At 59.0% G+C, this 12,171-nt stretch overlaps 2 protein-coding genes across 5 annotated transcripts in view; both read left to right on the top strand.

Annotated features, from left to right (window-relative positions):
* The window catches only part of NISCH (nischarin), a 39,214-nt gene extending 33,000 nt beyond the window's left edge, over positions 1–6,214 (top strand). The window contains exons 16-21 of the mRNA XM_039477152.2: positions 425–1,837; positions 2,510–2,852; positions 3,216–3,372; positions 3,871–3,999; positions 4,522–4,683; positions 5,043–6,214. Of these exons, the coding sequence (XP_039333086.1) occupies positions 425–1,837; positions 2,510–2,852; positions 3,216–3,372; positions 3,871–3,999; positions 4,522–4,683; positions 5,043–5,653 (2,815 nt within the window). The 3' untranslated portion in view covers positions 5,654–6,214. The remainder of the gene's footprint in view (positions 1–424; positions 1,838–2,509; positions 2,853–3,215; positions 3,373–3,870; positions 4,000–4,521; positions 4,684–5,042) is intronic.
* A 2,258-nt stretch (positions 6,215–8,472) lies between these two features.
* STAB1 (stabilin 1) overlaps positions 8,473–12,171 on the top strand; it is a 30,182-nt gene continuing 26,483 nt past the window's right edge. For 3 of the 4 annotated variants that reach the window (XM_010347049.3, XM_039477149.2, XM_039477148.2), the window contains exon 1: positions 8,479–8,670. In XM_010347049.3, coding sequence (XP_010345351.3) covers positions 8,593–8,670 — 78 coding nt within the window. In that variant the 5' untranslated portion in view covers positions 8,479–8,592. Of the gene's footprint in view, positions 8,671–12,171 lie in introns of all 4 variants that reach the window. The other variant, XM_039477147.2, reaches the window with a different exon arrangement.

Below are 12,171 nucleotides of genomic sequence, written 5' to 3'. Positions count from 1 at the left end.
TATAAAGGTCCTAAGACCTGCCCCGTCCCGCTTCCCTGCCCTAGAGGCCACCAGGGGCAACAAATAGATTCATGCCCTGGAGTGTTCATTCCCTCCAGGGCTTATAGCAGCAGCTGAATGACTTACCAGTCCATGGGAGTGCTTCTGTCGTGGGAACCCGTATGGTCTGGGTATAGCTGTGCTGGGCACCTATGGTCCAAGCCCCTGGAAGCAGAAACTCTGACCAAACTGGTGACCCAGCCTTCCAGCAGGCAGCACTGGCTCCCACCAGGGCCCTCATCCTGGGAGCTGACTCAGCTGTATGGGAGGCTTGGGAGACCCATGGGTTGGTTTCTCAGGGTCAGGGCGTTGCAGCAGGCTTCAGATGTGGGATATGGGAAGGGCCCCTCCCAGCATGCCGCTGACATGGCCTCTCCCTGCACAGCCCAGAACATGCCGAGCCAGAGGTCCAGGTGGTGCCTGGATCTGGCCAGATCATCTTTCTGCCCTTCACCTGCATTGGCTACACGGCCACCAACCAAGACTTCATCCAGCGCCTGAGCACGCTGATTCGACAGGCCATCGAGCGGCAGCTGCCTGCCTGGATCGAGGCCGCCAACCAGCGGGAGGAGGGCCGGGGCGAGCAGGGCGAGGAGGAGGACGAAGAGGAGGAGGAAGAGGAGGATGTTGCTGAGAATCGATACTTTGAAATGGGGCCCCCGGACGTGGAGGAGGAGGAGGAAGGAGGCCAGGGGGAGGAAGAGGAGGAGGAGGAAGAGGAGGATGAAGAGGCTGAGGAGGAGCGCCTGGCTCTGGAGTGGGCCCTGGGTGCGGATGAGGACTTTCTGCTGGAGCACATCCGCATCCTCAAGGTGCTGTGGTGCTTCCTGATCCATGTGCAGGGCAGCATCCGCCAGTTCGCCGCCTGCCTTGTGCTCACCGACTTCGGCATCGCTGTCTTCGAGATCCCGCACCAGGAGTCTCGGGGCAGCAGCCAGCACATCCTCTCGTCCCTGCGCTTTGTCTTCTGCTTCCCGCATGGTGACCTCACAGAGTTCGGCTTCCTCATGCCGGAGCTGTGTCTGGTGCTGAAGGTACGGCACAGCGAGAACACACTCTTCATCATCTCGGATGCTGCCAACCTGCACGAGTTCCATGCAGACCTGCGCTCATGCTTCGCGCCGCAGCACATGGCCATGCTGTGTAGCCCCATCCTCTACGGCAGCCACACCAGCCTGCAGGAGTTCCTGCGCCAGCTGCTCACCTTCTACAAGGTGGCTGGCGGCTGCCAGGAGCGCAGCCAGGGCTGCTTCCCCGTCTACCTGGTCTATAGCGACAAGCGCATGGTGCAGACTGCCGCTGGGGACTACTCGGGCAACATCGAGTGGGCCAGCTGCACACTCTGTTCTGCTGTGCGGCGCTCCTGCTGCGCACCCTCTGAGGCTGTCAAGTCCGCTGCCATCCCCTACTGGCTGCTGCTAACGCCCCAGCATCTCAACGTCATCAAGGCCGACTTCAACCCCATGCCCAACCGAGGCACCCACAACTGTCGTAACCGCAACAGCTTCAAGCTCAGCCGCGTGCCGCTCTCCACCGTGCTACTAGACCCCACGCGCAGCTGCACCCAGCCTCGGGGTGCCTTTGCTGACGGCCATGTGTTGGAGCTGCTGGTGGGGTACCGCTTCGTCACCGCCATCTTCGTGCTGCCCCATGAGAAGTTCCACTTCCTGCGCATCTACAACCAGCTGCGGGCCTCACTGCAGGACTTGAAGACTGTGGTCATCGCCAAGACCCCTGCCACAGGGGCCAGCCCTCAGGGCCCCTTTGCCGATGCCCAGCCTGCCAAGCGCAGGGCCAGGTGAGACCCAGCACAGCTCTCAGGAGCCGGGGGCCATGGGTCTGGCATGTGTGTGATCTCAGCATCTGCGGCTCATGTGTGGGCCAGGGGGTTGGCCCAGCTCTCTCGGGGCCCCCTCCTGCCACTTGCCCCCAGCCTTCCTCTATATCACCAGCCCAGGAAAGCAGTCCTCTCACCAAACGGGTTGCCCCAGGCTCCTGGCACTCATTCAGGGCCGGCCAAGGGGGTTTGCCTGCCCAGTGGGAGAGCCACAGGCTGCAGCAAACCAAGGCCAGGAGAGCTGTCGCCCTGGCTGCTGTGCTCTGCTGGGCCCAAGCATGGCCTCTGGGCACTGCTCCCACCAGGGTCACGGTCCCATGAATAGCTCTGTGGGCCAGGATATACTTTAGGCTTCATCCACCTCAACATCTTGCTGTGTTGTTCAGGGTGGTCTCGAACTTTGGGCTCCAATAATTCTCATGCCTCGGCCTCCCAAAGTGCTAGGATTACAAACGTGAACCACTGTGCCCGGCCATGCCGTTTTGTTCTCCCTTAGAGAAGCTGGTGATGAAGTCCCCAGGTGACCCATGGATGATGTGTGATACACACAGTCTCCTCACGCTGAAGCCGCACGTGCGATGTGAATCTTCATTTGGGGTCCGCTGTTAACATGGTGTTTCTTGGGGGTTACAGCAATAACCAGTGTCCCCAGGAGGCCCCAGCAGAGGCTCTGGCCCCAGCCCCAGTGGAAGTCCCAGCTTCGGCCCCTGCAGCAGCCTCAGCCTCAGGCCCAGCGAAGACTCCAGCACCAGCAGAGGCCTCAGCTTCAGCTTTGGTCCCAGAGGAGACCACAGTGGAGGCTCCAGCCCCACCCGCGGCCGAGGCCCCTGCCCAGTACCCGAGTGAGCACCTCATCCAGGCCACCTCGGAGGAGAATCAGATCCCCTCGCACTTGCCTGCCTGCCCGTCGCTCCGGCACATCGCCAGCCTGCAGGGCAGCGCCATCATCGAGCTCTTCCACAGCAGCATTGCTGAGGTAGCGTCCGGGTGCGGATGCACAGCCAGTCCTGAGGGCAAGGCCAGGCAGGCTTGGCTTCGGGTCAGCCTCAGGTCCTTGGACTTCTCGGATGCTAGGGAGTCCTCAGCTGAGCTGCTCACAGTCCTGAGTTGCCCTCCTTGGGCCATTTTTGCTGTCACCACCTCCTGTGCTACTTCCAGCCCCAGGTAGACTCCCCACAGCCATCTCCCACCCCTCGCTTCCTCTCTGCCTCTGAAGTGTATGGATGCACTGGTGAGCGGAGGGGAGCTTCACATGTCTCCTTGTGGGAACGGTGGGCATGTCCCTGGGATGCGCAGGTGGCTGGGGTGGTGGAGCTGACAGGAGGCCCCCCATCTCCAGGTTGAAAACGAGGAGCTGAGACACCTCATGTGGTCCTCAGTGGTATTCTACCAGACCCCGGGGCTGGAGGTGACCGCCTGCGTTCTGCTCTCCACCAAGGCTGTGTACTTCGTGCTCCATGATGGCCTCCGCCGATACTTCTCGGAGCCACTGCAGGGTAGGCACAGGGCCTGCTGGGGAGGAGCTTGGAGTGTGTGCTTGTGGTGGGCTGGGGGCCTTTTCTGGAGCCAGCTGTGTGGCTTCAGGCAGCAGTCAGCAACTTGACTGCAGTGGGCTGGGAGTCCTTGTCTGAGGAAAAGGCGCTGCCATGAGGGAGGGGTCCATGGCCAGATGTGAACACAGAATGCCCTGAGCCAGGGCCCAGTGACTGCTTGGGAATGGCCTGTGATGAGAAGGGGTTGGGCAACCTCTGCTGCTGGGGCCACACAGGGAGCTTTAGCCAGTGACCTGGTGACTCCCGTGAGCCTGGGAGAGGCTCAGACTCCAGCCCGCATTGCCCTTGGGCCTTGCGTAGGTGGAAGTGGGAATGGCTCCTTGCCAGGCCTCACCAGGCCAGGCCAGCCAAGAGGACCTGTTCCTGGTGTATGTGCTACACACCTAGGACCATTGTCCTTGCCTGCCCCCACCTCCCTCAGTCCCTGTCTCCATCACACAGATTTCTGGCATCAGAAAAACACCGACTACAACAATAGTCCCTTCCACATCTCCCAGTGCTTCGTGCTAAAGCTCAGTGACCTGCAGTCTGTCAACGTGGGGCTTTTTGACCAGCATTTCCGGCTGACGGGTGAGTGACCTTCTGCGCTTTGTCCTATTTCGGGTGAAGGCCAGCGTCACCAGTGGGCTTCCACCTTCCTTACGTGGGTGCGTTATCGTAGGCAGTTATCTCTGTCCTCAAGAGCCACTTCTTACCCAGGGTGGGAGGAAGCAGCTTCAGGAACTGCTGAGAGAGCAGAACTCAGTCTCCAGGGCTCGGGCAGGAGGCAGCACTTGCAGCCAGCACTGGCCCGGACAGAGGCAGAGTAGGCCCTGGTCTTGGGCAGGATGTTTCTGACTCATACTTCCTGAAGAGAGAAAGCTGAGCTCTTTGCCTAATACCTCTGTCTCCCCTTCCAGAAAAATCCCTCAGCTCTTCCGGCCTGAGGAATGGCCTCCTCCCACACCCCATGATGCTTTCCTATGTGGGCCTTCCTGGCCCTGGCCTCTGGGCTGAGGCTTGCTGGGGACTTAAGTTGGCTCTAAGGAGCAGGGACAGGGTAGGGGAGCAGTAGCCTGTGGCTCTGACCAGCCCCCACCACGCCTCTTGCAGGTTCCAACCCAGTACAGGTGGTCACGTGCTTGACACGAGACAGCTATCTGACGCACTGCTTCCTCCAGCATCTCATGGTCGTGCTGTCCTCTCTGGAGCGCACGCCCTCGCCAGAGCCTGTTGACAAGGACTTCTACTCCGAGTTTGGGAACAAGACTACAGGTACCCCTGTCCACCTCAGGCTGCAGACAGGCTGTCTGGACAGACATCACAGGCCCCAGGGCACTTCTCTGTGCCCCAGAACCCTCTCTGCCTCTCCCTTTTCTCTTTTCTCACTTAGCTGGCCAGGGTTTTATGTGGGACTTTCAGATGGCAGAGTCTCCACCCTGGCAGTCCCTCAACCATCTGGCAGACACAGCCCCAGTGCCTGCTCTGGGCTACTGGCCTGTGGGCCCCGCACTTCGAGTATCCTCTCCTGCCTCTCTCGTGCTGGGGTCTCTTGGTTGGCTTGGGGCCCTTGGCACTCCCAGCCCCACTGTGGGCCAGTTCCAGGCTATAGCCCTGGTGGCATCTCTCTGCAGGGAAGATGGAGAACTACGAGTTGATCCACTCAAGTCGTGTCAAGTTCACCTATCCCAGTGAGGAGGAGGTTGGGGACCTGACGTTCATTGTGGCCCAGAAGATGGGCGAGCCAGAGAAGGCCCCAGCCCTCAGCATCCTGCTGTACGTGCAGGCCTTCCAGGTGGGCACACCACCCTCTGGGTGCTGCAGGGGCCCCCTGCGCCCCAAGACACTCCTGCTCACCAGCTCTGAGATCTTCCTCCTGGATGAGGACTGTATCCACTACCCGCTGCCCGAGTTTGCCAAAGAGCCGCCGCAGAGAGACAGGTACCGGCTGGATGATGGCCGCCGCGTCCGGGACCTGGACCGAGTGCTCATGGGCTACCAGCCCTACCCGCAGGCCCTCACCCTTGTCTTCGATGATGTGCAGGGCCATGACCTCATGGGCAATGTCACCCTGGACCACTTTGGGGAGGTGCCAGGTAGCCCGGCTAGAGCCGGCCAGGGCCATGAAGTCCAGTGGCAGGTGTTTGTCCCCAGTGCGGAGAGCCGAGAGAAGCTCATCTCACTGTTGGCTCGCCAGTGGGAGGCCCTGTGTGGCCGTGAGCTGCCTGTTGAGCTCACCGGCTAGCCCAGGCCACAGCCAGCCCTCACCGTCTGCTATGTCCAGCCTGACGCCTACTGGGGCCGGGCAGCAGGCTTTTTTGTTCTCTTAAAATGTTTTCTCCTCCCTTTTGGTACCTTAATTTGACTGTCCTCACAGGGAATGTGAACATGCGTGTGTGTTGTGTTAATTCTTTCTCATGTTGGGAGTGAGAATGCCGGGCCCTTCCAGGGCTGTCCGTGTGCCGTCAGCCTCCCAAGGGTGGCGCGGCCATGCACACCAGTGTTGTGTCTGTTGTTGTGCGACTGTTGTTAGCGTGTGGCGCTGTGGGTCTTTCTCTTCCACACGTACTCTCCTGAAGTGTCAAGTCCAGTTCTTTGTTGCTGTTGCTGTCGTTGTGGGCATCTTGCTGCTAATCCTGAGGCTGGTAGCAGAATGCACATTGGAAGCTCCCACCTCAGATTGTGGAGTCTCCCTGGTCCAGACAAGTGGGAGAGCCCGTGGGAGCAGGGGGCCAGGAACTGCCAGCACCAAGCGTGATTCTTGCTGCCTGTATTCTCTATTCCAATAAAGCAGAGTTTGACACCATCTGCATCTTCTGAATCACGGGTCACGGTGGTCCCAGCAGGGCTTCCATCCAGGGCATGGTTGATAGGGGAGAGGGTACCCTGGAGACACAGAAGGGTGAAGGGCTGGGGGAAAGGAGGGAGCAGCCTCCAGGAGCCAGGTACTTCTTGGAACACGGGAGGCGTGACAGGGCCATGGCCTCTCTGGACAGGGCCATGCTGGACTGTGGCTAAATTGCAAGCCCAGGGCAAACAAGAAATCTGTGAAACTCCTCAGGGAAGCCCTGATGCAGCAGCCACCACCCCTCTGCCTGGGTGTAGGGCATGCACCCACTTCAGGCTGTCCTGCAGGTCTGTGTCAGTCACCCCTACACCGGACCCCACCTGTCTCACACCTGTGAGGAGCAGAGGAGGGGTCAGGGGGACAGAGAGCCCAGACTCTGAATGGCTGATGGGGGAGCCAGGGCATCTCACCAAGGTGGCCCTTGAATGGCAGTAGGGGAGGCCCGTGGGGAGGTGGACCCAGGTGGTGGACAGTGGAGGGAGGGCGCATGCCCATCTGTGTCTTCACATCCCTGAAACATGAGGCTCGTGGGCCCCTCCCTGAGGGTTGTGTCAGGGAACCTGCTGAGGTGGGACCTGGGACTTGTTTGGGAGTCAGCCCCATGCTCCACTCTTCCCCAACCCCACTCCTGCCGCCAGAGCAGGGCCCATGAGCCTCACGTAACTCATCCTGACCTAGCCAGGAGCCTCAGTTCCCAGGACCTTGGGGCTCCCAGGCCAAGCAGGGCTGTGGAGAGGTGGGTGGAGTGGCCAGCCTGGCTCCCAAGCCTGCTTCTGCTCCCCAGTTTCCCTCAGTGCCAGAAGAGTAGGGGTCCTACCTGGAGGACCCTTCACCCTCAGGAAGGCTGTGGGTATGGGGGATGGGAGGAGGGTCTCCACTTGCAACCCCCATCCCAGCCAGATCTCAGAGGCCTGCCAAAGACCCCTCCAACCTGATGGGAGTGGAGGCGTGCTGGGGAGAAGAAAGTCCCCCCGCCAATCTGGCCTTTCCCAAAGCATTTACAGATGGCCACTGGGCCCTGGCCCACTCCTGTCTCACCCCAACTGTTACACCATCTGCAGGTGGGGGTAGTGACAACTGGAGCAAGGCCCACCACACACAGCCCTGGCACACAGAGGCCCTCAGCCTGAGTCCACTGCACCTCCTGGGAGCTGGCTACGTGGACAGTGGTGGCTTTGCAGGCAGGATCCCTGGGATGGATTTGAAACACTGATTACCTCAGACAAGCTCCCCAACCCCTCTGAGCCTTGGTTTCCCCACCAGTAACATAGGGATAGTACAAGGAGCCACCTCCATTCATTTATTTCTTCTGCATATCTGAATTGAGCATCCACTGTATGTACCAGCCAGATAGCGTCCCTGCTCTCCCTTAGCTGATGTTTCAGGGGGAGACAAAGGACACTAAACCCAATCGCAGCTGGTGGCCGGTGCCGCCAGGAGGTGAGCCAGGTTCAGGGCCACCTGCAGGCTGAGACCAGGGAGACACTCTGAGGTGGTAGCCCTTGACTTGAGACTGGGCCTGTGAGAAGGAGCCAGTGTGTGACAATCTGGGGTAACAGCACATGCCAGGGGAGCTCACTTTGAAGGAGCAGACAGGCCTGTGTGGCTGGAGCAGACCTAGTTGGGGAGAGTCACGAGAGACCAGCTGGCTGGAGAGGGGCTTGGAGGTGCTGCCAGAAGCTGCCAAGCATGGGCTGAGTTGCGGGCAGATAGGGAAGGAGGGAAGGGGGATGTGGGTTGGCTGGCAGGACCAGCTGCTCAGGAGTGGTGGGAGCTGGTGAGGGGATGCGGGTCTGGCGGGTTAGCAGGGTGCTGGCAGTGAGTCAGAGCCCCATGTGTGCCCTGGAGTTGGGAAGGTGGAGGCAGGAACAGACCCATCCAGGGACTACCCTGCCTTCCGCCAACCAGAGCCCCCAGAGTCTCTGGATGAAACACACTGGGCTCCCAGGCAGGGGGCGGTGGGGCGGGGTGGTCGTTCACATGTGCCTTTGGATTTGCTTCAGAACTTCTGATAAGAGCCCAGGTCCCAGGGGCTTATGGTGGCCTGGGCTTTCAGGTTGTGATGCCAGGAGGGTCCTGGGCCGGGAAGCCCTGAGCAGGGCCCAGGCCATCCATGGGGGGTCAGTGGCCAGCACCTTCCCTTCCGCCTGCAGGCTGCTGATACGCAGGAGGAAATCCTGGCGGGTTCCTGTGGGGGTGAGCTGGCGGGGCCTCCCGGCTGCTTTTAAGGCCTCTGCCCGCCCCGTCCCGCCTGCCTGCACTGTGCCTGCCTCCTAGAGCTCATTCCCTACGCCACTGGCTGCCTGACGCTGTCCTGGACAGCGTGCCCGCCAGCTATGGCAGGACCCCGGGGCCTCCTCCCGCTCTGCCTCCTGGCCTTCTACCTGGCAGCCTTCAGCTTCATCAGAGGGCAGGTGAGTGTGAGCCAGTCGCAGGAGCACACAGCATCTGGGCCCTGCTGGCCGGTGGTGGGAACAGGGAGGAGCTGGACGTGGAGGGGCATGGGCCTGGAGAGACCACAGCTGGTGCCTCTCTGACCTCTGAGCAGGCCCAGGGGGCAGCTGTTGTGCCCACCTCCCCAGGCTGAGGTCTGCATCTGGCCACCTGGGGTGCAGGGGTGTGTCGGCCACCTTCCTCTGACTATGCCGGGCCAGGGCTCCCCAGCCTGCAGCTGAAGGGTACAGAGGCAGGCCCTTCCTGTCTCTACTGCCCTTCCAGCCCAGATGGAGGCCCAGGTCTTGTGTGGCCCTCACCTGGGGGTTGGTGATGTGATCACCTCCAACCCCTGAGGACAACAAAGATTGACGTGGGGCATGTATGTGCACGTGTGTGTGCCTATGTCCAGCCCCGAGTGCTGGGAGGCAGAATGAGTCACTCACCCCAGTGCCCAGGGTTATGAGCAGCTGACAAGGACACACTCCAGCCTCAGAGCTGCCATGGAGCAGCCGCAGCCTGGCAGGTCCCCTCGAATCCTCACAGCCTCAGGGCCACTCCTCCTGTCCTCCTTATGAGGAAGCCAAAGCCCTAGGATGACAGGGCCAGGCCATTCCCACTCTGAAGTCATGCTCCAAACTCCTGCCTATGATTCCGATCCGTGCGTGCTGGCCAGGCAGGGTGCTGGGATACAGCCACAGCCAGCCCCTTGATCAGGTCCCTGTGATAGGCTTTTGGCTGCAGGTCTGCCCAGGCCTCATGGTAGAGGCAGTGTTTCTCCTGGAGCTTCTGGAAGAGTCTCCCACTCTGGTGATGGAGGTAGTCTCTCTCCTGTGAGGCCAAGTGTGTTTGCCTCTTGGAGCAGCTACCACCATCCCCATGGCACAGTTGGGCAGACAAAGGTCCAGAGGGAAAGACCTGCCCAGGATCCCACAGGCAGTCCAGCCAGGGACCCAGGCTTCCTGCCACCATCAGGTGCTTTCTCCTGGATGCCTGTGGTCCCTCAGAGAGCCAGCAGGGAGAGGGGCCTCACCAGCTTCAAGACCAGGCCAGGGCTGGGGACAGGAAGATAGGAGGCTGAGAAGGCAACAGTGATGGGGAAAGACTGTGCTGAGCGCCCTGCAGGTGAGCTCCTACAGGAGCTTCCTCCCCTTAACTCAGTTTCCCCATATACCATGCAAGGGAATTTCAAAGGCCTCTGCCACCTCCTCATGCTCTGGGCAGTGAGGACAGAGGTCAATGAGGGGCCTCAGATTAGAGGTTTTTCCTTGTCAGAGACCTGTGGCTCTGGCCACTCCTTGTGGATGGGGCTGCAGCAGTGCTGGCCCATCTAACACAGCCAGGTGGCCTCTGTTCCAGCACCCTGAGTAACTAAGAGCCACTGTATATACAGTTGGCCCTCTGTATCTGTGTACTCTGTGCGTAGGTTCAACCAGCCCCGGATTGAAAATATTCAGGGAAGGCCGGGTACAGTGGCTCACGCCTATAATCCCAGCACTTTGGGAGGCTAAGACAGGCAGATCACGAGGTCAGGAGTTCAAGACCAGGCTGACCAACATGGAGAAACCCTGTCTCTACTAAAAATACAAAAAATTAGCTGGGCACGGTGATGCATGCCTATAATCCCAGCTACTCAGGAGACTGAGGCAGGGAATCACTTGAACCTGGGAGGTGAAGGTTGTAGTGAGCCGAGATCGTGCCATTGCACTCCAGCCTGGGCAACAAGAGCAAAACTCTGTCTCAAAAAAGAGAAAGAAAAGAAAAGAAACAAAGAAAATATTCAGGGAAAAAGTGCCGAACATGTTCAGACTTTTTTTGTTGTTTTTTTTTTTTTTGAGATGGAGTCTCGCTCTGTTGCCCAGGCTGGAGGGCAGTGGCACAATCTCAGCTCACTGCAACTGCCGCCTCCTTGGTTCAAGCGATTCTCCTCTCTCAGCCTCCCGAGTAGCTGGCATTACAGTTACGTGCCACCACACCCAGCTAAGTTTTGTATTTTTAGTAGAGACGAGGTTTCGCCATTTTGGGCACGCTGGTCTCTAACTTCTGACCTCAGGTAATCCACCTGCCTCAGCCTCCCAAAGTGCTGGGATTACAGGCGTGAGCCACCATGCCCAGCCCCATGTTCAGACATTTCTATGTACATAGCGTTTGCATTGTATTCAGTATTATAAGTCGTCTAAGGATGACTTAAGGTATATGGGAGGATGTGCATAGGTTATATGTGAATTTGATGCCATTTTTTTTTTGTTTTTGTTTTTTGATGCCATTTTTTTTTTTTTTTTTTTTTTTTTGAGACAGAGTTTCGCTCTTGTTACCCAGGCTGGAGTGCAATGGCACGATCTCGGCTCACCGCAACCTCCGCCTCCTGGGCTCAGGCAATTCTCCTGCCTCAGCCTCCTGAGTAGCTGGGATTACAGGCACGTGCCACCACGCCCAGCTAATTTTTTGCACTTTTAGTAGAGACGGGGTTTCACCATGTTGACCAGGATGGTCTCGATCTCTCGACCTCGTGATCCACCTGCCTCGGCCTCCCAAAGTGCTGGGATTACAGGCTTGAGCCACCGCGCCCGGCCATTTTTTTGTTTTTGAGATGGTGTCTTGTCTGTTGCCCAGGCTGGAGTGCAGTGGCATGATAGCTCACTGCAACCTCTGCCTCCCGGATTCGAGGGATTCTTCTGCCTCGGTCTCCCAAGTAGCTGGGACTACATACAAGCGCACGCCACCACACCCAGCTAATTTTTGTATTTTTAAAAGAGGTGGGGTTTTGCCGTATTAGCCAGGCTGGTCTCGAACTCCTGACCGCAGGTGATCCACCACTTGGCCTCCCAAAGTGTTGGGATTACAAGCATGAGCCACCACACCCAGCCTCCATGCCATTTTATATCAGGGACTTGAGCATCCGTGGATCTTGGTATCCGAGGAAGATCCTGGAACCAATCTCTCACAGACACCAAGGGACAACTGTGTATTAGGAATGGCAGCTCTGAGGGGGAAGTGAGGTCCCGGGTCACATGTTCATAAGCGGGGGCAGCAGGACAGGAGTGCAGATGGATCTAGGCAACAAGGCAGGAAGGCTTCCCAGGAAGGGTCTTAGCACTTGCCCGATCAGCAGCTTTTCAGCTAGGGCACGTGGCTAGACATGTGCAGTGGAACCTGCAGCAGGAGGGGAGCGCAGTCCAGAACCCAGCCCTGCACCCTCCCTGATCTGACCAAAGGTAGGGGAAGCAGTTTGTGGTTCCTTCCTCTCTGACAGGGTTTGGATTCTGGAGTCTCAGCCTTAAAAAGTTCCCATGAGCCAGGTCCCAGCTTGGGAGAATTTCATCCACCTTCTCACCAAAGGCTTCACACTCATGTCTCCTCAACTTCCCCCAGCAGCGGCTCTGTGGTAAGCCGACGCTGCAAAATCAGGTCTGCAGGGGTGCGGCGGGGGAGAGACAGCACCCGCTCTGGCTGAGTCCCGAGGTGCCCCCAGGAAGGAGGGA

The sequence above is a fragment of the Saimiri boliviensis genome, chromosome 8, assembly GCF_048565385.1.
Source record: "Saimiri boliviensis isolate mSaiBol1 chromosome 8, mSaiBol1.pri, whole genome shotgun sequence".
NCBI classification, from domain to species: domain Eukaryota; kingdom Metazoa; phylum Chordata; class Mammalia; order Primates; family Cebidae; genus Saimiri; species Saimiri boliviensis.
Note: the sequence above shows the minus strand (reverse complement) of the source record. Positions and strands in the feature narration are given on the sequence as shown.